General features: G+C 42.0%; 1 protein-coding gene across 1 annotated transcript; it reads right to left on the minus strand.

Moving 5' to 3' along the window:
- Positions 1-3,947: 3,947 nt before the first annotated feature.
- AMN1 (antagonist of mitotic exit network 1 homolog) lies at positions 3,948-24,157 on the minus strand. Its single transcript, XM_054989454.1, has 7 exons — positions 23,995-24,157; positions 20,848-20,980; positions 15,489-15,633; positions 9,604-9,821; positions 7,102-7,158; positions 6,857-6,968; positions 3,948-4,567 (listed from the first exon to the last, which is right to left on the minus strand). Exons 1-7 carry the CDS (start codon positions 24,048-24,050, stop codon positions 4,494-4,496), a joined length of 795 nt encoding a protein of 264 aa, XP_054845429.1. The 5' UTR covers positions 24,051-24,157; the 3' UTR covers positions 3,948-4,493.
- Between the last annotated feature and the right edge of the window lie 1,258 nt (positions 24,158-25,415).

Consider the following 25,415-nt stretch of genomic DNA (forward strand, 5'->3'; position numbering starts at 1 on the left):
GTTTAAACATTAGTTTTGTCTAAAAGCCTCGTATTTTCCCTATGAAAAGATGCTCATTTCCGCCAGGCATATGGTTGACGCCCTGGGCCTCCCTACCGGCCACCTAGAGATATCTGTGCCCCTACATAGGGTATTTACCACCTATCCTTTGCCAAATATTCCTGGAGGTGGTCGCTAGAGAAACCTGCTGCTATATGTTTTTTAAAATCTGCTGTATTGCCTTGTTGTGTGTTTTTAAATATTTAAGGAGTTTTACAGGTTTTTAAAGGTATATGTATTTTTATATATTGTATTAGTTGTAATCCGCCTTGAGCCTGCTGATATGGGGAGGGCGGAATATAAATTGAATTAAATAAATAAATAAATCTTTGGGACTCTCCTAGTCACCTGTTTGCTCTGGGACTTCTAATGTGGGGATTTCCAACATGGCATAAATGTACTGCATGTTAATTTTAAAGATCATGAATCTTAAACCATCTGCAGAAGGAAGAAACAAGTTACTAAAAATTGTCCCCCCCCCCGCCTTCCCCTCAATCTCAGTCATTGAATTAGGTAGGGGTCTCTTAATTCAGAGTTTGTTAAAATGAAGGTCTGTGTCTGTTTCAGAAAGACGCTCTGTAAACTTTAGTTGTTCTGAAAACTTATCTCTCAGGAGGAAATCATAAACCATGTCCAACATTTTTGAATTGCCACGTTACAGGAGTATGACTTTAAATTGTAATTAGCTGCTATCAATTAAGATATATAATGTTAAGTGAGTGGTTATCACCCACCCTTAGACAATCCTAATTACTGTTGCAAGGAACTGGATATGGACTTGCTGCTTTTGAACAGTGTTTGTGAGTAGAATTATCCGGTTGCAGTTCATGGGATATAATGAATGTTTGTTTGGTAATTTATGCTATTGGTTGTTATTGTGGTTAATTGTAAATGCTATGGCCTGAAGAAAGATTTAAATATCTGAAACGAGTGAAAAAAAGAGGCCGGCGTGGCTCGTGCCTTGGATTTATTTATGGCTCTGCCTTGCCTTTGATCATTTTACGGCTCTGCTCTCCACAGCAACTTCGTCTTCGTACTCCTGACGATTTTCTAGCTTGAAACACTGCAGCTTGCTCATCGACGCCTGCAGTTTCCAAAGCGGGACGTGCCTTGTCACACACCCCGACATTGGATTTTCTTCAGTCCTCGCTACCGGATCTTCATTGAGACTTTATTTTCTCAACTAAGCATGCCTTACAAGGAACGTGGGTCTTGTTGTTTAATTGTATTTATTGACTAAATTGGTGGAATAATACACTTTGGTGAGAATTTTTTGACCCACACTGTTCTGAATTCTTTGCGCCTTACTTCCTTGAGCAGGGTTGCTCCTTATTCAGTCTCAGTGGTTTTGGTAGAACTTCTGCCTTTAAACAAAGGTTATTGTGAAATATCCAAACAAAAGGTTCAAACAAAAGGTTATTATGAAATCTTTTGCAACAAGTACACGGATTTGAACAGGCCTATTGATTAGATCCACCTTTTACATGTCTTAACACATGCATGCTGCACTTGCGAAGTAAGTCCTCCCAGTAGACCCCCCGCAACACCTCTGTCCCCCACTTTCAAGTTCCCTGGGCCTGGCAACCCTAATTCGTAAGCTTGGTGGTTTCAAAAGTAATAATATTTTCTTAAAGGAATATTCACAGACTCAGTCACACACAGTAACTTTCCACACAGTTCTTCATTAACAGAATAAATTCTCTTCACAACCACACAGACATAGATTCATTCAGGCCTTTCCACACAGCTTGCCTGACCCAGATAGAATATTTTTTCTCTCAGTTATATACAGACTGCCCCAGCTGCACACTGTTTGCCTTAGAGAGTTTCTCAGAACACCACAAAGATTAACTTGGCAGAATGAGACTCCTTTCATGCTTCCCCACATTTTGCTTGGCTTGCCCAGGATGTCTCACAACTTCAGACAGACAGTTCAGGCTCCACACAGATTGCCTGACTGAACTAGAAAAAAAAACTCTCTCTCAGCACACTAACTAAGAACTACAGTTCACCCTCTAGGGTACAGCTACAGTTTAATTAGATGGCACACCATTCACCCATCCAGCCCCCCCTCCTTTCCTCGTAAGTGTCTTTGCAAGCTGAAAGTTGTTGAAGGTGACAAAAACAGAAGTTGCAAGTGAAATTTCACATCATGCAACAGTTGGTAAGAACCCCGTTTCAGCTTCCTTTTGGGAAACAGAACAGAAAATTTTGCAACTAGTAAAGGTGCAGCTGATAGCTTAAGAAATGAATTCACATAGCTCATATAACATGTAAGCCATTGAACTAGCCAAAATATGGGCAACAGCTCAGTGAACAAGTGCGAGCATGAGTGTAGGCTGGCCCCAGGCCAAGAGAAAACGGGGGATGATAGGAATGAAGAAGATTCTCAGCTGGAATGTCCCCAGATGACCTGTACCCTTGAGACTGGAAAGTACCAGTTGGCTCCCCATTGGAGGAAATAGGGGAAGTCACATACCCATGAACAAAGACATATCAACAATGTTCCAGAACATCAGTGAAGCAATGTTACTCCACCAAGTCATGAGGCTGTGAGGGAAGATCACCTCACCAAACCACAGGACCTGAACTGATCGGATCTAAAGATGACCTATATATGGCAAGAACCCGTTAGGAAGACAAGGATGGAGAGAACTGGACTATAACATCTGGGAACACATGGGGTGGGATGGAGACCTCTATTGCCGATCTCTCCCAATTCAACAGCACCAACGGACTGGGCCAGCCAATCTAGTGAGTGTGGCACATGCTTCTTGGTACGGCATCATTTGTAATCCGAGAGCCACAAACTTTTTGAGCCTACAGGAACCTTTGGAATGCTGAAACAGGGTGGCGAGCGCAACCACCAAATGTCTGCCATAGGAGGTGGAGCCAATTACCAAATGTCAGTGGGTGAGGTTGTGCATAGCTTCAATAGTAATTTTTCACCTGTTTGGGTAGAAGTTTTATTTAACAGATGCCCTTTAAAATGAACATATTGTTTAAAAGTATTTTCTTGCATACACACAACTTACTTTCAGTCATGCAGTGAAGATCCTTGTGCTGTAGTGAAGCAGTGTTTTTAAAAATCTGCACAGCCAATCATATCTCCAGTGACCAATCAAAAGCCCTAGTCAGCAAAAGCCCCGATGACTTTCTAAAAACTAGATGGGTGCCAGGAAAGGTGTTGGTGAGTGCCATGGTACCCATGGGCACCAAACTGGGAACCCACGCATAAGTAAAGCTACATGTGTATTTTTCAAAGCACGCTGGTATCCTGTCTTCCCCCCGGTACCTTAGCTTGAAACAACCCCAGGGTGCATGGGTGGGTAGGCAGGGTCTCCCAGCCCCCATCAGAATTTGATCTAACAGATGGGCAAGGTCATACAACACATTTTGGGTATTTGCTCCTTATTTGCAATTGCTCAAACAGTGTGCTATTTGTGCTTAATAAACTGGTTAGGTTTGTAAATCTACCCGTTGGGTGTATGGCTGGGGGGCTCTCACTACAATCCTGAAAAGAATCTGAGGGTTTGGCACCCTACACACCAGACTGGAACACAGCGTAACAGAGGGGAACTTTTTTTTTAACTACAAAGTGCTACACTGCAAATGCATCTCATTTAAAACTTTTTCTTTGGAAATTGTCGTAATTTTTCTGTCACAAGATGTGCTGTGGAAATAAGGCTTATGGTTGTATAACACATTTTAAGAAGAAAAACAAAATGCGGTCCAGCATGGTTTAACAGCAATATTCTCTTTAGTGGTCACTGAAGACCAAAGCTTTGAATTCTGGTCAGGAGGTGTCTGTATAGGGCCGCGTGTTAAGGGTTCTTTTTCACAGACACATCCATATTCTGTTTTGCTGTCAACAAACTGAAAGATACAAAATTTGAAGAGTGAAAAAAGCCACAGATTTTATTTTGAAAATGAGACATCATGAAAAAAACATGTCTTTAGTTACAATGCTTATTTTGGAACATACCTGGTCCTCTTCACAGAGATGCCTGATAAAGTTTGCACCCTGTTATCTCCCAAGCCTTGCTGGCTCACTCCATGTATGTATCTTCATTTATTTATTTAGCACTAGAACACAAAGGATGGGATCCCAAAGCACTGTACGCTCAGGGAAACTGTCCGTAACCATAAGGGCTCCTTTGGATTCAATCCAACTATTATGTAACGTTTATTAGAGTTCTCCGATGCTGATCTTCTACAAACATTCGCAATTCATCATGTGGACTGAAAACCACAACAATAACAATGCCCTTGTTTTTAAGAATATCAATGGAGCATAAAAACAACTCTTGGATAGGAAATTACTTGGGTGATGACAGACCACTCCAGAGAGGAACTGGTTCAGTATTTTGCATTACCCATGTCTTTCCAAAGACAAGTTTATTCCCCCCAACAAAAGACCCTGTCTGCCATTTTATACACACAAACAATGAAAATCAGTAAACAGTCCACGAAACTTGCTTAAATTTGTTGGGCCCAACCAGCTGTTCCAGGGCTTCTCGTGAACGATCTGCAAAAACACAGTTACAAGAATGCAGTAAATATGGGCTGTCATCACAATTTTCTTTAAGAAAGAAACAGAAATGCCTTTGCACAACATACAGTTAAATTTTTAGTTCTTTCCCCTGGATCACTGTTTGGTGGAACTCTAGCACCTACAGAGCCTTGTCTTGCAACACCCAGCCCTGAAAATAGTGACTTTTGGGGACACCCCTGCCAGGTAGCTTTCTACCAACCAATCCATGGCAGCAAACACCAGCCACCTACCTAGTTTTCTGACTCCGAAAATGGTCTGAAAGCACCTATGATACTGTTCTGCTCCAGAAGCCAAGCAAACCCATCCCTCAGCACTACAGACCACTAAGGAACCATTATGAATGCCACTCCATATGCTTCAGAGGAAAAAGAGGGCACCTGCCTCACCAACAAATAACGGAAGTACATTCGGAATTATTTGCTCCGTATCACTTTGCTATGGGCAAAGCTATTGATCACACTAGTGAATCAGGATGATCTTCCAGTGAACCTCCAAGTCTCCTGTATGTCATTTCTAGTAAAAGCATTATTAGCCAAATTAATATAATATAATGCCAGCTATTTTTTGTGACTATTTGGGGGGCAACTGCCCATACATAGTTCCAGTTGCCACCACTACCAGTTCCCTCTATTCTAGTGCTGAAGGCCCTTGGGTCTTTAAATACTAAAACGGAATAAAAGAGAGAAAATTGTTCTGTTATCTTCTTAATGAAGCAGTGCGTTTAGCAGAGATGGGCTACAGATACTGCAAGAGCAAGAACTGGGTCCAGATTTCAAGAGTCAGTTGGTCTTTAAGGTGCTACTGGACTTGATCCTTGCTTTTCCACTACAGACCAATATGGCTACCCACCAGATACTGCAAGAGGGCTTCTCGAAGGATCAGTAGCAGTCTTTCATTGCAATCCTAGGAAGAGTTACTCCAGTGTAAACCCATTGATTTCATTTGGCTTAGACTGGAGTAACTCTTCTTCAGATTGCACTGTTTTCCTGTGAGCATCACAGTTGTGAGTACACTTTCAAAGGAGGACTGGCTTTATTTATTTTGTTCTTATGTGGGTATATAGGGCCCCCGCTTCCAAGAGGCTGAGCGAGCGCAACCTCTCAGGCAGAAGGGACAGAAGGATTGAAGTATGAGCCCCATGGAAGGAGAGAATGAGTGAATGGAAAACAAAGAGGTGAAAGCTTCCCGTGAAAAGGATGCCAATCTTGGGGAAAGTAAGAGACCTTTACAGACAGAAATCATGATAAAAGAATTTTCAGCACTGTGGATGCTCAAGACACAACACTAGATAAGGAAAAATCATCTGGCCTCATAAAAAGCTTGGTTAATCTCACTTAGATACCATCATTTTCTTTCTCCTCCTCACACAGCTGTTAAATTTTAATCTGTTTCCTTGCTCATAAAAAGCAGGGTGTCTGTCCAGAGATACCAGTGTTAGCCCTGTAAACAACATCTGTAAGCACAAGGCAGACTACACCAGGAATTTACATCATGGCCTGATGCATCTTCCTTTTCCTTTTTTGCAACATCCATACTGATGAAGAATTCTGGAGATCTTGAAAGCTTGCACATTGTTATGTGTCATTTGGCTGGTCCTAATAAAATTTATTATGTGAATTACGTTCTATTTTTTTGGAAACTCAAACTAAGGCAACTGCTTGTGCCTCCCATTTATATCAGACGGCTGGTTCTTTAGCACTGTATGAGAGAGGCCTGTGTTCAGCCTGTGTGCTAAAGTGAAAGACAGCCTGTACAGCCATGATTGGCTTTTTCATGGTGGAATGTGAAAAACAGATCTATGCCCATGTTTTTCAGGTGCCTCTTCTGGTTTCTTTTAGGCTGCAATTTAAAACGTTTTAATTCACTCAGGGCTTTGATAGCCTGTGACTGCTATTGGTTTTCTTTCAGTAGATTGTTGTAGTGAATAGCTGATCACCTCAGAAGCCTAAATAAGATGGCAAGATGGCTGCTTAGCATCAAGTCTTTCCCTCTGTACCAACATCCTGTAGTTGATGTGCCTGGTGGTTCCTTTGCTTCTTTGTAAAGATGGAGCTGCAGCTTTAACACATCCTGACTTTTAGACTAAAGCAGTTCTCTTGGAGAGCTTGAACTTTAGCCAGAAAATTTCCATCCTGACATCTCTCATCTGATCCTCAGTTCTGAGCAAACCTAGAAGTACATCTGTATAGCACAGCTAAAATGAACAACCTAAGTGTTCCAAAAGAGTTAAAAACGTTAGCTCCACTCAGCCCTTCAATTCACCTGTTATCAGAGGGCATCCATGAAACAGAAGAATGTATATCATAGGGCAACAAGTCAGGACAGCTTCCACAGCTACGTCAGTCAGATTCACACAACGCTCCATATGGATTTCCTATAAATGAGAATGAATATTAATATAATCGAACAATAACAAAATTGGCAATTTAAAATACTGTTAAGTCAAATATAAATATATCATTTACTAATAATAATTCTTGGAACTGGGGCATGTTGGGGGAAATTACCTTTAAATTCTTTGAACACATTCCAGTAACCAGTGCTAGAACACCATCATCAGTAACCTGGATGGGAAAAGCAGACTTGTTCATGCATGATTTAAAAACATAGAACATATATCCATTTACACAAAGAAACAAACCTGCGCAATTCTGGAAATAATCTAACTTCTGATCTGTTTTTCTTCATTTTACATGAGTTTATAGAATCCACAATTTATACTAAGTGGAATCCAGAATTATTTCTTGTCTCCAGAATAACCCAAAAACACACCAGCATTTCTCTGTACTGACAGGGTTCATGAAGTTATGGGCAGTTTATGAGACATAATAATTTACTACAAGTATTAAATAATTTTATAATTATTTTAATTATCATTTTTATACAACTTACTAGTTCAGTATTGTGTGTGTCATGTGCCATCAAGTCACTTCTGACTTATGGTGACCCTATGAACGAACGCCCTCCAAGATGTCCTATTGCTGGCAGCCCTGCTCCGTGAGGAGATGTGGGCAGCGCCATACTCACAGGCGTTTATGAGGCACTGCAAGGCTCCTCAGTTTGCAAAAGCTTTTTAATGAGGTGTGGGAGGCAGCCATTACACTAAAAGTGGGAGGGGATTATGTGGGATTTTATTGTATTTTGTATTCTTTATCTCCACTGGTAAGCCACTTTGAGCTATGGGAAAGGCCAGGTATAAATATTTTAATTTTTAATAAATTTTCATTTTAATAAATATTTAAATAAATAATGTCAATGGATTTGACAGTACTGAAGTCAACTGAGCCACGCTGATTTTATTTTATTTCATTTATGCCTCGCCTCTGTCTACAATGGGCACCCAAATAGCTGACATCATTCTTTAGTCCTCTTTTTATCCTTGCAGCAAACCTATGAGACAGATTAGGCTGAGAGAGTGTGACTGGCCCAAGATTACCAAGCAAACTTCCGTGGCAGAGTGGGGGTTCAAACTTGGATTTTCTCAATTGTAGTCTGACTCTCTAACCACAATACCAAACTGCCTTTCCCGTAAGAAAGGGGCCCTGGCTCCAAATCCCCATTCTTTTAATATGTTCACTGAATTTTATGCTTTTTAAATGTGGTTTTATTGTAACATGTGATTAGGTGATGTTATCTGCTCTGAGCCCACTTGCAGGGACAGCAGACTATAAATTTAATAATAAATAAAATAATATGGGAAAGGGCACTTTGATGATTGAAGTGTGTGCTATTGTTGTTTACGGCTTGCTGACTATGGCTTTAGTCTTTGCTCTCAATTAATGTTTAATTGAACCATGTCAAAATGGCTGCCACAGGAGCTGGAACCAAACCAGAAAATGGCTGCCACCGGAGGTGGAGCCAAACATAATACCTCCCTTCCTCATTTTACAAAAGAATTGTATGATATCATTACAAACTCTACACCATCACTCTCATTCCATTTCTCATATTTTATTTCATGATGAACTCATTTTTTATTGGGGAGGGTGTTTTTTTAAAAAATCCTGTAAAAAAAAAAGTGTAAAATCTAGATTCTCAAATAAGGGAAATAAAAACATATAAAAGAAAGCCCAAGGGGGGAGGATAAAAACACTAGGGAATAAAAATAAGGAAAGCCTGGAAGGGAAATGGAACCACATATTGGCTAAGGAAAGCTGGTGTGCTAACTAGTCCTCCTGATCCTTCAATGGCTGTGAAAAAATCTTTCATGGAAAATCCTAGCATTTCAATGAGGGCTGCCAATAACAAGCCCTGCCTTAGAACAATCCGGCCCATTTTATGAAAAGCTTGGTGGTTTCGAGGCAAGTACTGGTGGGTCCAAGGTTCACACACAAACAGGGCAAGCCGGCATGCCAACACTGCCAAAATACACAGTGCAGGAGACTGAATGGCAAACACGTCCTGGATTGCGTGGCAGGGCATGTGGGTGTGGCCTAAAATGTGCCTCTTGCCAGAAAAGTCTGCAGCTTGTCAGTGACCAGGGGAACATCCAGGGTAGTTCTAAAACAGATTTTTTTTAACTTTGTTGTGTACAATTACATAGTCCAATAACCTTATCAAATATTCAACAAGCCCAAAACATACATTGCTCATTATTCGTTGACTGAGATGCTGCTGAGTGCAGAGAATTGACTTTGGCTTTTGTCCTTATATATATATATAAAAAAATCAGCTTAATGTCACTTTGACCTCAAGCCTATTCCTACTAGAGTATCAACAGAGCAAGATCTTCGTTGTTTGTGCCAAGCAAAACATCGGCCAAAGCACACTTTATTATATGTCAGGCTCCAGGGACATCTAGCCATCCTCTGATAATGACCATGTTAAGAACAACTAAGAGAAGGGTCAAGCAAAAAGCCCGGGAGCAGAGGTTTCTCTTCTATCACTAGATGACGCAGACATAATCTCAGATGCCGTTGCTTAATCCCAAAACACTGAAAACAATGTTTAAAAAAGTTCCTTCGCAAGCCCATTTTTCTTAACTGTTTAGGCTATTTTCCCCTGCTTACGTGAGTCGAGGAAAAATCCACGCTGTGCAGATGCTGGCAGTTCTTTCCAAGGGCACGCAGAGACATGTCTGTGATACTGGAACATCCACCTATGTTAACAATTTGTAAAAGTGGGCAATTGAGTGCCAGGGCAAGGACTCCATTGTCTGTAACGTTGCTGCATCTTTTAAAAGAGGCTTCACGCAAATAAGGGCAGGACGAGGCCAGAGCTGCAACTCCTATTGGAGAGAGAAAAGAAAGTCATTGTCGTGTAGCTGGAAAGGCTGAACATCAGAAAGCATAAGAACAGACTGTAGCCTTCAAAACCACGAACCGAAAGTCACAGTCCCACAAAGAGTCCAAGTATTAAGTTTTCCTGTGATTTTTAAAAGTGTTTTGAAACTTTGGTCTTCCAGTTAAAAGTCTGAAACTCCCACTTCTGGCACAGAATCAATATTTTAACTATATGTTAAAATATGTTAACTATATATTATTTTTCTATTAAAAAAGGAAGGCATCCAATAAAATTAAGCATGCTTAAGGCCCCTGACTTCAATGGTCTAAAGAGTCCTAAATGCTCTGTTGGAATGTGGACAAGAACAGGTTTTAAAATGGCTAACTGGATGCTGAAGATTGCCATCTCAGGCTATTCACACTTGCATTTGGAGTAAGTTCCATGGGACTTACTTTCCATCAGATATGCATAGGATGCAGTCACACTAGAACTTTCAACCAGTATTCCAGCAGGATTTGAGTCCCGTGGCACCTTAGAGACCAACAAGATTTGCAGGGTGTAAGTTTCGAGAATCAGAGCTCCCTTCTTCAGACACCAGCATTCCAGCTCAACAAGCATCTAGCTTCTCTTTGGAAGATGAATAAAAGTAAAGGAGCAGAAACGTGGAATTTTTTTCCTTTGAAGAGAAATTAATATTGTGCTTTTTAAATGCTATGAGCTGTTTTGAAGACCTTATGGTCCAAAGGTAAAATATAAATTTAAGCAACAAATGCAATCTTTGGTTTCTAACAACAGCCCACATCTTTATTGTTAAGATAACAACTTTTTAATTTTTCTCCCTCCTCTTTATCTGAACATCTTCATAAAATCTTGCACCTCCTTTGCTCCTATTTTGAAGTCACTCCATATCACTGGTTAGATAAATGCTGGATGGAACTAAATTGATAAAAGGCAGGCCAGGCACTAAACCAAAGGGATAGAAGGATCCAAAGAGCACCAAAATCAGGAAGGGGAAGTCACCAAAATAGATGGTTCTGCAGGCATGAACCCAGAAAAGCCCAGACACAGTGGCAGGTACCTGCGTCAATGGAAGCACCCAATCATAACGTTCTAGTAACAACCAAATAAGAAAGTAGAAGGGTCAATGGTATAAAAGGAAAGCTTTAACTGTGATGAGACAGAAATCTTACTGCTAGATTTCTCCCGATGGTTGGTGAATTTCCAACAGCTTGGCCAAGCCTAATTTGGGGTAAGCATAATGTAAGCTTGCAAGATGCTATTTTTCTTTTGGATTCAACAAAACTATAGCTGCTTTCAAGGAATCTGGGTGTCTTCTTCTCTCTCTGCTACTCTCCTGCCAGTACTTTCGGCTTGGAAACGACCCCCTGCATGGGTGGAAGATTGGGGTCCTTGGAAAGGTTGATTATCTCCACAGTGGACCCCACCCTGGGGTAGAATTCCTACCTAACAAGCCTGCCTGGATCTTCCATCTGCTTCCTTATATGGGGGCAACTTGAACAAGAGGGTACTGTTAGGACAGAATACGGGGAAACCGAATGGTTTCCAATTGGCAAAGGTGTCAGACAAGGATGCATATTATCTCCCTACCTGTTCAACCTCTATGCAGAGCATATCATAAGGAAAATTGGTGTAGATCTAGAAGAAGGTGGAGTGAAAATTGGTGGAAGGAATATTAACAGTCTGAGATATGTAGATAATACCACATTACTGGCAAAAAATAGTGAAGACTTAAAATGACTACTGATGGCGGTTAAAGGAGAAAGCGCCAAAGCAGGAAACTGAACATCAAGAAGACAAAAGTAATGACTACTGAGGAATTACACAATTTTAAAGTTGACAATGAGGAAACTGAAATTGTTCAAGATTCCTTGGCTCAATCTTCAACCAAAAGGGAGACTGCACCCAAGAAATGAGAAGACTGACTTGGAAGAGCAGTCTAGAGAGACTAAAAAAGATCCTTAAAGATAAAGATGCCTTTCTGGGGACCAAGATCAAGATAATCCAAACTATGGTGTCCGGAACTGGCCCTGCGGCTCGGATGGAGCCCCCCGCTGACACCCCCCCACTGTTGGTGACAGCCACCTCAAAGGCCACCAGGAGGGAGCAGCCAGGACGCCAGACAAGCAGCAAAGAGATGCCCCACTGCAGGCACCGCCTGACCTGGCCTAGCAGAGTCGTGCTAAAAATGGGATGCCGGCCAGGCAACAAGGAGCTGTGCCACCATGGGCACCACTCAGCCCAGCCCTCCCAAAGCCAGGCCACACAGCTGACCAGCAGGAAGGGCCAGGCCGACAACCCGGAAGTCAGCCAGCAGGGCCTCATTGCCCCTGTGGAGGCCCTGGCTGCAGGGGCCAATAGCAGCAGGGGAAAGCCATCGGGCCAGCGATGGGCCAGGGCCCGGGGGGGGGGCCCGGTGGGAGGCGGGCAGAGATGATAGGGCAAAGAGGGACTGACTGAGAGCCCTTCAGATTGGCCCTGGGGCAGGGTGGTATGGTCGCTCATTGCCCAGGCATTGGGCTTAGCTTTAGGGGCGGGAGCTTGGGATGAGGGTGTGTGGGCTATCACTTAGCTGAAGAGGGATATAAGGGGGCAGAAGCCTGGCCAAGGAGGAGAGCAGAGGTGCTGCCCCTGGCGTAAGGGGCATCCTTCCAGGCAGGGTAGGAGCTTCAGGGGTTCAAGGCCCCGGCACTTTTCCTGTTGCGACTGAGGCGGGAAAGGGGGTGCCCACCAGAGCTCAAACAGGCGGTCTGGGGGGTTAGGGCCACACCCCAGGGACCAACGGTGCAGTGGCACCATGGCAGAGAACCCGGTCACCTCAGAGGCTGAGAGGAACCCCGACATTTGGTATCCCCCATTACTATGAATGGATGTGAAAGTTGGACAATGAAGAAAGCTGACAGGAAGAAAACTGATTCATTTGAAATGTGGTAATGGAGAAGGGTTTTGCGGATACCATGGATGGCCAAAAAGACAAATAAGTGGCTTCTAGTTCAAATCAAGCCTCCCTAGAAGCTAAAATGACAAAACTCAGGCTATCGTACTTTGGTCATATCATGAAAAGACAAGACTCATTGGAAAAGACAATAATGCTAGGAAAAGTGGAAGGCAGTACAAAAAGAGGAAGACCTAAAATGAGATGGTTTGATTCAATAAAGGAAGCCACATCTTGCAATATCTGTGCAAGTCTGTTAACAACTGGACATTTTGGAGGTTTTTCATTCATAGGGTCACCAGAAATTGGAGGTGACTTGACAGCACATAACACACACACACACACTTTGCTTGCTCATCTGACCTTGTTTTTAACTTGGCAAAATGCTGTCTAGGGAAGAATTTCTTCGAGCATTTTTAGCAAGTGCTATTGTTGCAATACTTGGACTTCCACTCTGTACTCAACGATTAATCCTTAGCAATTCTAGTAAACACTAGCATTCCGTGTCATTGGATTTGAAATTGTTCCCACATTCTGAGTTGTCCATTGTTTTTGAGCTCAGTCCATGTTCTCTGAGTAAACATCCCCTTTTAATTTGTTACAACCCTGCGACTATTCTTCATCCATTTCCCTTGTTCTAGCTGGACAGGTGCTTGGTCCTAAATTGTTAGTTGGCTAATGCCTAGAAGAAGTCTTGCCCCTTTTACAGAGATTGAGATTTTATTTTTCTCCATGCCATGAAAAGCTTCCATTACTCATTTCCAACATTAAGGCTCTATGAAAAGGATAGGACATTTTTCTCCAGGCTTTTTGGCAACACTAAAAATAGGAGAAACCAAGTGAAAGAAAACTCTTGTCATTTTCCCCCCCCAAGTAAACAGAGTCTCTTGATAGACATTCCAAGCCAGCAGATGTTTATACCTTGGAGATGAGTGGGGACCGCTCGAGAAGGGAGGAACGAGATAAGGCTGCATCTGGGAAAAAACATACCAGGCAAGGCCAAGAACCAATTACGGAGATATACTTCAAACGTGGGAACATTTGGAAGGCATGCCAGACTGATCTGGAAGGACCTCAAAGAATTAAGAAGGCAGCATTTTAATTGTGAAAGAGGAGGGAGGGGCTTTCTCTTTCTGTGAGTCCAATATAAGCAGGCAGGAAGGATTGTCAGGAGAAGAGGGGAGAGAAAGTAACTGTCCTAGTGCTACAAACACTGCTAGAGAAGTATGGGAAGATCACATTGAACTGAGACCGGAAGCAATGGGTAATGGTTAACAATCCCTTTCCTGCCTATTAGGGTACTGTGTTAGGTCTGCCTAAGTTAGCATGATTGAACAGGGAAGTATTAAGGAAGCTATTGCCACACTTGCAAGAAGCTCAGTAACTAATACACTGATCAGTGCTTACAGCAAAGCCATGGCATTTTGTCATTTATTGGGAACCCACGGGGGTAAACAATGGTCTTTGACATGTCAATCATCCGGAGATTTAAACCCCTTGCTTTTCACATCAAAATACTTATAACAATGTATCAATAACTGAGTAAATAATGAAACCTAACTTCTGCAAAAGCTTACACTTTAAAGAAGAGATTCTCAAGAACAGAGTATGGCAGAGAAGCCAATCTCTGTTGGCTTGGTCGTTTGGTGTCTTAGGAACAACTTTTAAAATCTTAATTTGGGAAGGAAAATTGTGAAACCGAATGGTACTGATCAGAGTCCAGGTCTTTTCCATCAGGGCTCTCACACTGAAGAGGTAAAGGGAGCCCCCTTGGGTTTAGGAGACAGAGGCCCTTTTCAGACCACCTTTGCAAACTATTTTAGCTGCTGGTTGCTAGTGGATTTTTTGTGCCATTTCAGACACATTCAGTTTGGCTGCCGGCTGCTAAAAGATTTTTTTAAAATCTTTTCAGAAAAAGCCATTTGTGTCCCATTTGCAATTCAGGGTTGTTGTTTTTTAAACTGCTTTTCCTGTTCTGAAGTTTTCAGTATGCTTCTCATTTGCTGCAAAGTACAGTTTGAAATTTCCATAGGGCTTCCGACAGTAGTGCCTTTTTATTTTCCTGCCCAAGCCTGTTCTTTTTTTGAATGTATACAGATTAGCACTGTAGCACTACAGCATCGTAAAACGATAGGTGCGACAGGTTCTCTGAATCCCCAGCTTTCATTTTTAAAAAGTCTCTAATCCCTTCCCTTGACAAGATATGCCTTTTCCCTTATATCTCCTCAAGGGAAGGGGCTAGAGACTTACTTTTTAAAAAATGAAAGCTGGGATTCAAGGACCTGCTACATCTACCATTGCAGTGCTATAGCATTATAACAATATTTTTGTCCCTCCTTTTTAAAAAAAATGCAAAAGTCCTGGTTGCCCGGGGAAGAGAGTTCCCTAATTCTTACACCAGAAAAAGTGGTACTGTTTGAAATGGCCACAGTAATTCACATATGGTTCATAAACAGATATAAATGCTGTTTGAAACTGCCACTCCCACATCGTTTTACACAAAGTTGAGGCAGCACCATGTAACACCCAGGTTAAAATGGAAATGTGAAAGGGGACAGACACTGCAAGGCCTGCTTGTTTGACAGGGCAGTTTTAAGTATTATATCTAAGCTGCCTGAAGCCAAGGGAAAATATGGTGTATAAACATTTTAATAAATAAAATAAATTAGGCAACCCTTCAGAATACCTACTGAAATAATCATAGCTTGGAAAACATACCTTCTGAAGTGACAGTTAGTCTGTTATCCTTCCAAACATTTAAGTTTATTTTTTTAAGCTGCTTACAGTTACTAAGCTGTTGTAGAGCATTATCTGAAATATCACAGTCTCGAAGATCTAACGTCTCCACCGCAGGGTGCAGAACCTATAAAGGAAGCATTTCAGTCAAACTTCACACAGTGTGGTACAAGCACACTATGTCTTTAGGGGCAACTATGTCTTTAGTTCCACTACATGAGTCTAAGGAATTAACTGGTTTTTCTTTAGAACAGACATGAGTATAAAAGTGTGATCAACTGAGGTGGGCAATTTCAGATCATTTCGCCACATGAAGTATATGATCCCAGCACAGGGTTGGTGATTGTGGGATCTTCCCTGCCTCCCTCCCCCTGCCCCACTCCCAAGTCTTTTCTGACCCTGGGAAACTTCTACAACTTCTCCTTTCACAACAAAAGATGCCATAGGATCAGATGATAAAATGCACAGAACTGAGAGGTTCTTCAGAAACTTTTCAGAGTCTCTCTACATGAGACATCTCACACAAAAATTCTCAAGTGTAGAGAGACACAATGTTAGCCGGGAAAGCTAATTTAAAAAGACAGTGCCAAAGGCTCTGTCAATTTCACCTCTCTACAGAGCCCTCTTCGCCTGACAGAGCCTTAGGGGATTGATTGCTCCCTCTGAGGAGCAATCTTTGCCCTCTGTAGAGAGGTAAAATTTTAAACTACCCTTCCTGGTTCGTATTGCATCTCCCTACACTTGAGCGTTCTTGTGTAAGATGTCTCCTGTACAGAAATTCCCAGGTGCTACTCAATGAGAAGATCAGTAACGGTGGACAAATTTCCTTCAAAGACAATATGTCCACCAGTACCAATGTTTCCAAGAGATGCACAATGTTAAAAATCAGCAAATGCCTATTTGAACATGAAAGAACTGCTCTGGACAAGAAGGATAAACATAGCTGTTTGTCTTAAAACTCATAAAACCGACAGTTACAAGCTTGCAATACCATTTTACCTTTGAAAATATCTGCATGTGTGGCAGGGGGAACTCTCCCCTTCTTTAAGGAGCAGCATTAAAGGGGACATTTGGGGACGCTGCAGGAGAGGGGAGGCAAGGAAATGATGCCTTCATGCATGGAATTTATAGAAATCTACAGTTTCTATAAATTTAGATGGTCCGCTTTCTCTAGCTAACTTATAGTTAAAGCAGTATACACTTCATTGCATCAGACAGTACACGCTCAGAATGCAAAGCTGGGTGAAGCTTCAAGTTCATATGGAAGATTCTTGATTGGATGCAAACCCCACAGACACTGAAATCTCTTCCAAATTATAAATCTGAGTGAAGACTTTATTTTTATTTTCTTCTTTGGAGAGGGTGTCCTGGCATTCAGACAATGTGCTTTCTATCAACAAAATATCCAGCTTTAGCTGAACATATAGTTCTAAAATGACAGAATCTTGGGTCTGAAATGGTGTGTCATTATTGATAAATCATTTCCTGATTCAATACAATGATATCTAAGGAAGTGATAAGAGTCCAACACAACATAAACCAGGAGCTTAAGCATGGATTCATTCATGCACACTTGTTGGAGACAATAATAATGCTAACAAATAATGTCACTTCAACCTTCCTTTACCTATCATTGGTTTACATTTCTTGGATATGTCTTCATGTGTTTTCTGCATCAGATGTCATACCGACATGGTCTTTTAAGGTTCCAGTCATCATTTTGTAATAAAGATGTTACCTGATCATTGCCAAGTTCGTTTTGCAATACAAAAGTGACTGGCTTATTACCAAATTAATTTCACTAAAGATTAACAAACAAAACTCAGGTCTTCTAAGTTTATTGTGGGGAAATGGTTATTCTGAGCAGATAACATACGTGTGTGCAGTAATCAAGGGGAGTGACACAGTCCCAGTTTGCAAGGAAGATAAATCTAGTTAATAAATCAAATCAAGCTAATTGTCAATTCGTATCAGATATCTATTCATCTATCAATCTTTGCAGGCTCATGCACATGTATGGTTGGGCTTACTGCTTTCCTTTTGGGAGGCCTGAAGGAAGGCATAGGGGCCCTGGTATCCCAGAGGTTAGACAGAGAGAAACTGCATGATCAAGACGAAGGAATATTTGTGGATGACTAACGGACAGTTCAGATTTAGATCATAAATTGCAAACTGGGTAACTCGAGAGCAACAGACTTCCCACTCAGCGAGGACCTCTGGCTTCCACAACAAGATGGTCTTAATGAACAGCTCTTACTTAGAAAAGCAGGAGATAAAAGCCTGGCATGGGTTTGTTCTGAAAAACAGGATGTGTTGACCCTGCAACTTCTAATTTTGCTAATTAGAAAAAAGGCTACACTCTTTGCAAAGGGTGACCACCAAGGAGGCTGCAGTGACACTGGATGGAATTATATAGTAGTGTCAAATCCAGAGATGAACAAGGCAAAGGGAAAAACAATGTTTGACTATTAGGACTTCCATTTCACAAAGTTCACCAGTCAAACTGCCCTTTGACCAAGTATGGTTGCGTAAGTCCTGAATAGGAATTTAGTTATAAAATGCTGTGGTCCCTGAGTTCCTTCTCTAATGAGCTACAAGCTACTAAGAAAGGGACTGATCACCCACTGGGTTCAGGAGGTCTAAATTAATAACCTCTATTTGATGCAATTAGTTACGGAGTGGGGGGAGTGTTCCATTTAGCAGACCTATTTAGGAAACCTTGGCAACTACAGGGCTGACTCTAGGGAAGGTGGAGATCTTGAAGGACACTGTGCTTCCCACTTTCATTGGGATTCAGCTGGCCTTTGCTGACTTGGTTAAGACACAGGGTTAGATTGAAGGAGCAAGTTAATGGGGAAAAAAAATTCTTCTCTGTTAACCCAGAAGGTAGATACCTGAATCCACGCCATGGTGAGATTGAGACTAGACTATTGTAAAGCATTCTACATAGGTCTCCCCCTCGAACTCTACGTAGGTCTCTCTTCAATTCGGAGACTCCAGTTAGTGTAAAATGCACCACCTTGCAGAACTCCTGTTCTGCAATCACTCCACTGGCTGCCCATCTGTTACCAGGTTCAAGTCAATGTTTTTGCTATCATGCACAAAGCCCTTCATGGCCTTGGACAGTTCCCTCTAGAGTAAGCCCTCTCCGTCTATGCTGCATCATGACATCTTGGCTTATCTGATCAGGGCCTTCTGCAGGTGTCAAGATCAACAACTGCCCAAGATGGGCAAGATCAACAACTGCCCGTACACACACATTCTCCATTGTGGCCCCCACCTTATGGAATGGCCGGGCTGATGAGGTCAGAATTCTTCCAATCTCCTGGCATTCCACAAATGATGTAAAACTGTGTTATTCAGGGAGGCACGTTTACAAACCTAATAGGGCTATATTATAACAAAATGGTTCAGGAAGAATTCTTTAATGAAAGAAAAGGGACTGTAGATTATACTACTGTGCTGGGCTTAGAAACAGCACTCCGCTTGTTTGAATCCCACTACTGCCACAAGCTCAGTGGGTAGCCTTGGGTAAGCCATTCATCTCAGCCTTGGCTCCCCAGGTGTATTATGGGGATATTGATAACACTGACTTTGTTCACTGCTCTGAGCAAGGCACTAATCTGTTTAGAAGAATGATATATAAGCAAATTGTTGTTGTTGTTTTGTCTGTTGCTGTATGTATTGTCTTCCTATGTAGTTTCTGCATTGTTTAATATGTCATGTTAATACTTATGCTTTGTTTCAGATTGTCACAATCCTAATCTTATTGATTATTGGATGACCCATCCTGTTGGCTCCATTGACTTATTCACCTTGAGGCTCAGCAAGAAAGGCGGACTACAAATAACATAAATGAAAATGAAATGAAAGGGCTGACTCTAGATTTAAGTGACAGCTGGAAGTAACACCGACTGTTCTCTAGGCCATCCTCTCAGTATGATGATCAACCAAGTGATAAGCTATCTAGTACCTGTCCCAGAAATCTCTGCTCCACATTGAGGTTCTGCGGCAGATGGTGAATAACTTCCCAGAAGATAGAAAGTTCCACAACCTCTGCTTTATAGCCTTCTAGACTGGGGCCACACAGTCAAGTGCAGCATAACACAGATAAACCACAGGGATTTTTATTCGCATCCTAAAACACTAGCTCAAGTGTATATTTGTTTATTTATATTTTTATCCTGCTCTTCTGCAGAAGCTGAGTCTCAAAATTCCTGATAGGCATGAAAAGCTAATACAAATTACTAAGTTTTATATGAGATGTTCCCGGGAAAGGGATATCTCAGCTAAAACTGGATCTCAACATGGTGGAAGAGATCTTGATGGCTTCCTGTCCTTCGCTTCTAGTTTCCTGGTTGCCAATATTAGATAGGAAGCCATTGCTCTGGATAAAGACTGCAGTCTTACACAGAGTTATACCCATTGCCATCTTAGTTTGCACTGTTAGTATTTTTGCAGGCTTTGAGTTAGGGGTGTCTAATGACTATCTATGCAGGTGGTATCTTCCCCTAATATTTTGCATATATACAGCATTTACAACAAGGAGGGACAGTATTAGTGATGGATCTGAGTTTGGTTCTGTGGAAACCACGAAGGCTTCTAGATAAAAGATAATAAATAATTAGGTACAAAAGACTAGATGACAAGGAATCTTAAGTTCCCATGAAATATGTTTTTCTTTAAAGCAATGAAGTAAGACTACAGTTGATGCATTAACTACTAGGTACAGGAATTGTATAATCATTACCTTTTCAGTAGAAAAGAGCAAGAGTCCAGTGACACCTATATAACTAACAAAATTTGTGGTACGGTATGAGCGTTTGTGAATCTCAGCTCACTTCTTCAGATACTTCTTCATTACCTTTACAGTTGCATTCCAATGAAACCTCAAAACGTATATAATCTCCGTGTGTAACCTAGCTACCTCGGGAAAAACTTGTAATGTTTCTCCCCCTTTACTGCATTAAAGCTTTTCGTTTCTTTCCAGACTCAGTCCCTTTGGATGTATTATTGGCCTTGTACATATAAAGGTACCTACTGGACTAACATTAGTATCCCCATATTGTCAGGGAAGAGACAGGCTGCAGCTGAAAGAAAGTAGCTTGCTTTGGGTTCGTGTTAAAAGCTGAGATCTGAGCCGTAGACCTTCCGGATCACAGCTGACTCTCTAGTTGCAAAGCCTATGCTAAACCAGGTCCCTCAGGACCTCCTACCTTAGTTGAGATCTGAGATAAATGGGTCACAGATGGCAAGGAGTTGAAAAGCAACGTATACTTCATTTTACAAATCAGCATGGTTAAAGATAGGCAAAGGCATTATGTTTCAGACAGGATCTTACCATATTAATATTTGAATCAGTGATCCCTCCTTGGATGCTCAGCGATTTAATCAGCTTGTCTTTGATGTTGGGAGGCAAAGGCTTAATATCTGCAGCATATCTGGAAATATTCTTTGTTAAGCAATAAAGGCATCTAAGGGGGAAGAAAAGGAACAGAAGAACACTACGGTGACACTCTTTGCTGGCACCTGTGGAATCTATAAATATAATTTCTTATTTATAGGAGATGTCCAGTGCAATCCTAGGAACACTTTCGTGGGCTGAATAATATGGGGCTTACTTCTGAGTAAGCCCCATTTAAGACTGTTCCCTTTTAAGTGCGTTTTCTGGCATCCTGCTCTTAGACAACAGACGGGAATTGTCACTTTACTGTATAGGGCCTAGCACACAAAGAGGTGCTTTAAAAGTTGGTCTGATTCATTACTCACTTACATACACAAAGTAAATGTTCACAAATTACTCAGTAGTGTAAAATATAAGCTACTGAAATGGTTTTGGGTGGTTCCTCCTAAATGCGTGAGATAAATTAAATAGGTAAGTAGACCCATGGTTCTAAGGATGTCTGAGGTCTCTTAGAAACATATCAGGGCCTTATTATTTACAAAATAAGCAATGGAAGAGATGGTTCCTTTAGTCTGCCCAACACAGCAATGCCCAACCTACAAGATAACACTGTGTGTGTTCTGGGGCCCTGACAAACACAATCCGCCTGGCTGTTGCATGCCACTTATGGAACATGCTCCAGAATCCTCTGCAATAAAAACATGTTTTTAAACATGTTTGTATTTGTTATCCGCCCTGAGCCTGCGAAAGCGGGGAGGGCGGAATATAAATATAATAAATTAAATTAAATTAAATTAAATTAAATTAATATGGCAGGGTTCTGCAGCAAGCATGTAGGGGTTGCTCCACAGACAAATTCATAGGCAAAGAGTATCCCAAAAACAGGAACTGGGAAGTAAAATCTTCCATTTGCCCAGACAGCTACATCTAAACTCCATGGAGAACAGGAGTTTGATCAAGGGCTTCCTAAACCAGAAGCCTTCAACAGCACTGTATGCTTGGGAAATCTAGGACAGAGTAGAGTAAATGTGTGTGAGCACGACACACGAGCTTAGTTTGTGCCCATTCTGGACAACCTTTGCTTGTCATGACATCTAAATAGATAGACTCATAGTTTAATCCAGTATAGGCTGTTGTTATATAAACTAGAACTTATTCAGAAATGAATAAAATGACACGCCCAATCATCATCCAGAACCATTATAATTATTGCCACTATCTTTGCTTGCTTATGACACCTCTTTATATTTGTAGTTTTGAGATGTGGTTTCCTTGCCACAAAGCCACCACAGTGGCTTGTTAAGGGATGTGCAATACCACATGAATCAGAGCATGTTTGGAATTACATACCGGCACTAAAACATTCTTATCGTTCTGGAAGGGGTGACGTTTGTCCATTATATCAAAAATAAATAGGAGTCTTGTGGCACTTTAAGGACTAACAGAATTTTATCCCAACATAAGCTTTCACAGACTTTCATGGCCCACTTCTTCAGAAGCCCTGTAATGGCTCTTTGCAGAAACCATTTATGTAGGAGGAAGAAGAAAAAAAACAGGGTCAAGGGACCATGAAATTCAAGTAGTATATGATAGGGTACTTCTCATATCTCTTGGCCTCTTGTTCCATTATTTTTTTCCTCCTACAAAAAAAAAATCTGCATAGTGAAGTTTTACTCACTGTGTCCAAAGAAGTGGGCTCCAGTCCACAAAAGCTTAAGTTGGAACACAATTTGATTTGTCTTTAAATACTTGTTTATTCATCCTTCCTCAAGTCTTTGCAGTTTTAGCAGAATATAGAAAAGAACATTATACAGACAGGGTAGAGATATGGGATGTTACAATGATCAACTTTATTAGTAAAGGAAAATATTGTTTATTAGAAAATAAGTCTGATAAGATTAAGAGAATTCTGCTTGAATTCAAAGCAGCTCTCCTACACCATAATAATCACTTTAAAAGATTTTTGATTAGGCACTTAACACATTAACAAATTAGGATTGCCCAGTGATCAGAAAAAAACTCAAGACTGGCATGTCCCCACACCTTTAAAAACAGCCTCAGAAACCAGCACATAAAACTTTTCACCGCCAGGAATATTCCCACCAGTTTAATCAGCGGCTTACAGATCAAATTGCTCTTAAAAATATAGAAGAGTTGGTAAAAGGAGTTGGTGAAATCATTAAAACCCTTATTCAGAAATAAGACCACAGAAGTTCAACAATGTGATTAGGAATGACAGCCTCTTGACTCTGAAAGGCAACTCTTGGCTGGAAAACTTGCTTCACCTCTTATATCCCACAAGGAGATGGCTGTATTTAATTGAGAGACAGGGTTGGCCAAAGAGGGCAGCGGGAGAGAAGCTTACTCTTGCAATTTTATGAGGAGCCCTGAAGCTTTGGGGACCAAGGCATTCAGAGCTGCATATGCGGCTCTTCCAGCCTCCACTGTCTTCTCAAAACAACCCCACAAGGGGAGTTTAGGTTGAGAGGGTGTGACTGGCTCAAGGTCATCCAGGCTCGGTGGGGATTTGACCTCAGGTGCCCCCAATTCATCACTTTAACCACTACATCACACTGTCGTGAAAAACACCATCGTCCAAGAAAATCTGCACATTAAAATGCTGTACCAAAGGCATAATGATGAAAACTGCCCAAACCCTTTTTTCAGAGGATTGGAGGGGTGCGCGCGTTCGTATCGCAAGGGTTGCCAGCTCCAGGTTGGAAAATTCCTGGAGATTTGGGGGTGAAGCCTGGAGAGGAGGGAGTTTGGGGAGGGAAGAGACCTCAGCGGGGTATGATGCTATAGGATCCACCCTCTAAGGCAGCAGTTTACTCCAGGGGAACTAATCTCTGCGGCCTGGAGATCAGTTGAAATGCCGGGAGATCTCCAGCCTGGAGGTTAGCAACCCCGAACTCCGGCTCCATTACTCTCTGGACGAGAATGAAGGCAGCAAAGAGGGGCCATAAACTGGCATGGGGACAATGAAAGGGCAATGGCGTGAGTTGTGGTGGTCGTAGGGACGCTTGTCATTAAGGCGAGGAGAAACGTAAGGGCAGGAGCTCGCCCGCAGCGCCGGCCACTCACAAGTCCAGGAGGGACCGAACGGCCACACCGCGCGGGCTGTGGTGATGGCGACTCATCGCAGGCCCCGGGCCGCTTACTCGTGCCGCTCCTCTCAGGCCGGGGGTTGGTTACTCTCGGGGACCATCTTTCAATCGCGAGAGCCGCGCTGCGTTCTTTCACTCTCCCTTAGCAACCGAAGTTGTAGCCTACCTCCGCTAGGGAAGCGGGACGCGCATTCTTAGAGCGTCCCCGGAAGCAGAGCGTGTCGGGAGATGAAGTCTTTGAGGGGCTAGGGCTGCTGTTTATGTCTCGAGAGGGCGGGGCCGTTTGTCTACTGATGAGCTCAGCGACTGTCAAAACAGTTTGCGAGTTTAGAGAAGTTACATGCTGTTCCTCCGGTTAAAATACATACACACCAAGATAATTTTAAATACCACCAGAATTATCAAGATTAAAACAAGCTGGGGCATAACAGCAGCAGAAAACATTCAGCAGCCTGACATGAGATCCACTCCATAAAACAGGCCTCAGGCAAGAAACAAGATTATAGCTGTCAGCATACTTGTTTGGAATAAATTAGATATATTTCCCGTTAAACATCGTTTGACTTGAGCTATTAAAGGGACATACATACCAAGTATAGCAAGCGATTGCCAATAGACAATACATGATTGCCAACAGGGAATGCATGCTTGCTCATAGGAAATAATGGAGACACAGAGACTTCTGCAGAACCTCTTGTATCAATTTATGTTATGGGGTGGGAAGAGGAAAGTCAGTGGGAGGAATTTAGACATTAGAATCCCTCCAAGGCCAGAGAAAGGAGACAGAAGTGTCAGACAAGTTTCTGAAACTGCAACATTTACAAAGGAGAGCATTTTTCTCAAGGTTGCTATAGAGATAGGAAGGAACTGCCGCAGTAGTCGCAAGAGGTTTGGGGAGGGGGGATATGTATTTATTTAGTACATTTTTATTCAGCCCTTTGTCCAAGGAGAGCTGGGTAGCACATATCAGTCTCCCTGCTCCATTTTAGCCTCACAATTACTTGTGAGGTAAAGGTCAGGTAGCAAGCTTCACAACTCAGCTTGACACCCCCTCATGTCAAGTTTCAAATGAAAGGGGGCAGGGGAAATATTGCATGCTTTAAGTATGGTGCTATATTCCTTCTCTCCCAGGTTTATTTCCCATTCTCCATTAAGCTTGCTAAGAGCCAAGCTACAAGTGACGCCTGACACAGGTTGGACACTTGTCAGCTTCCCTCAAGTTTTGATGGGAAATGTAGGCATCCTAGTCTTGCAGCTGTAATGGAGAGCCAAGCTGTAAAACCAGGATGCCTACATTTCCCATCAAAACTTGAGGTAAACTGACAAGTGTCCAACCTGTGTAAGGCGTCACTTGTAGCTTGGCTCTAAGTTTTGTACCAGTCTCTCCTGCTGTGCCTT

This window comes from Eublepharis macularius, chromosome 9, assembly GCF_028583425.1.
Source record: "Eublepharis macularius isolate TG4126 chromosome 9, MPM_Emac_v1.0, whole genome shotgun sequence".
NCBI classification, from domain to species: Eukaryota; Metazoa; Chordata; class Lepidosauria; order Squamata; family Eublepharidae; genus Eublepharis; species Eublepharis macularius.

Excerpts from the sequence above, each read along its gene's own strand:
- AMN1 (XM_054989454.1), bottom strand. The coding sequence starts at position 24,050 with ATGAGTCGCCATCACCACAGCCCGCGCGGTGTGGCCGTTCGGTCCCTC. Across the intron at positions 7,159-9,603 it reads TGGATTTTTCCTCGACTCAC|GTTACTGATGATGGTGTTCT; the intron begins GTAAGCAGGGGA and ends TTTCCCATCCAG. Across the intron at positions 6,969-7,101 it reads TGTGTTCAAAGAATTTAAAG|GAAATCCATATGGAGCGTTG; the intron begins GTAATTTCCCCC and ends TCTCATTTATAG.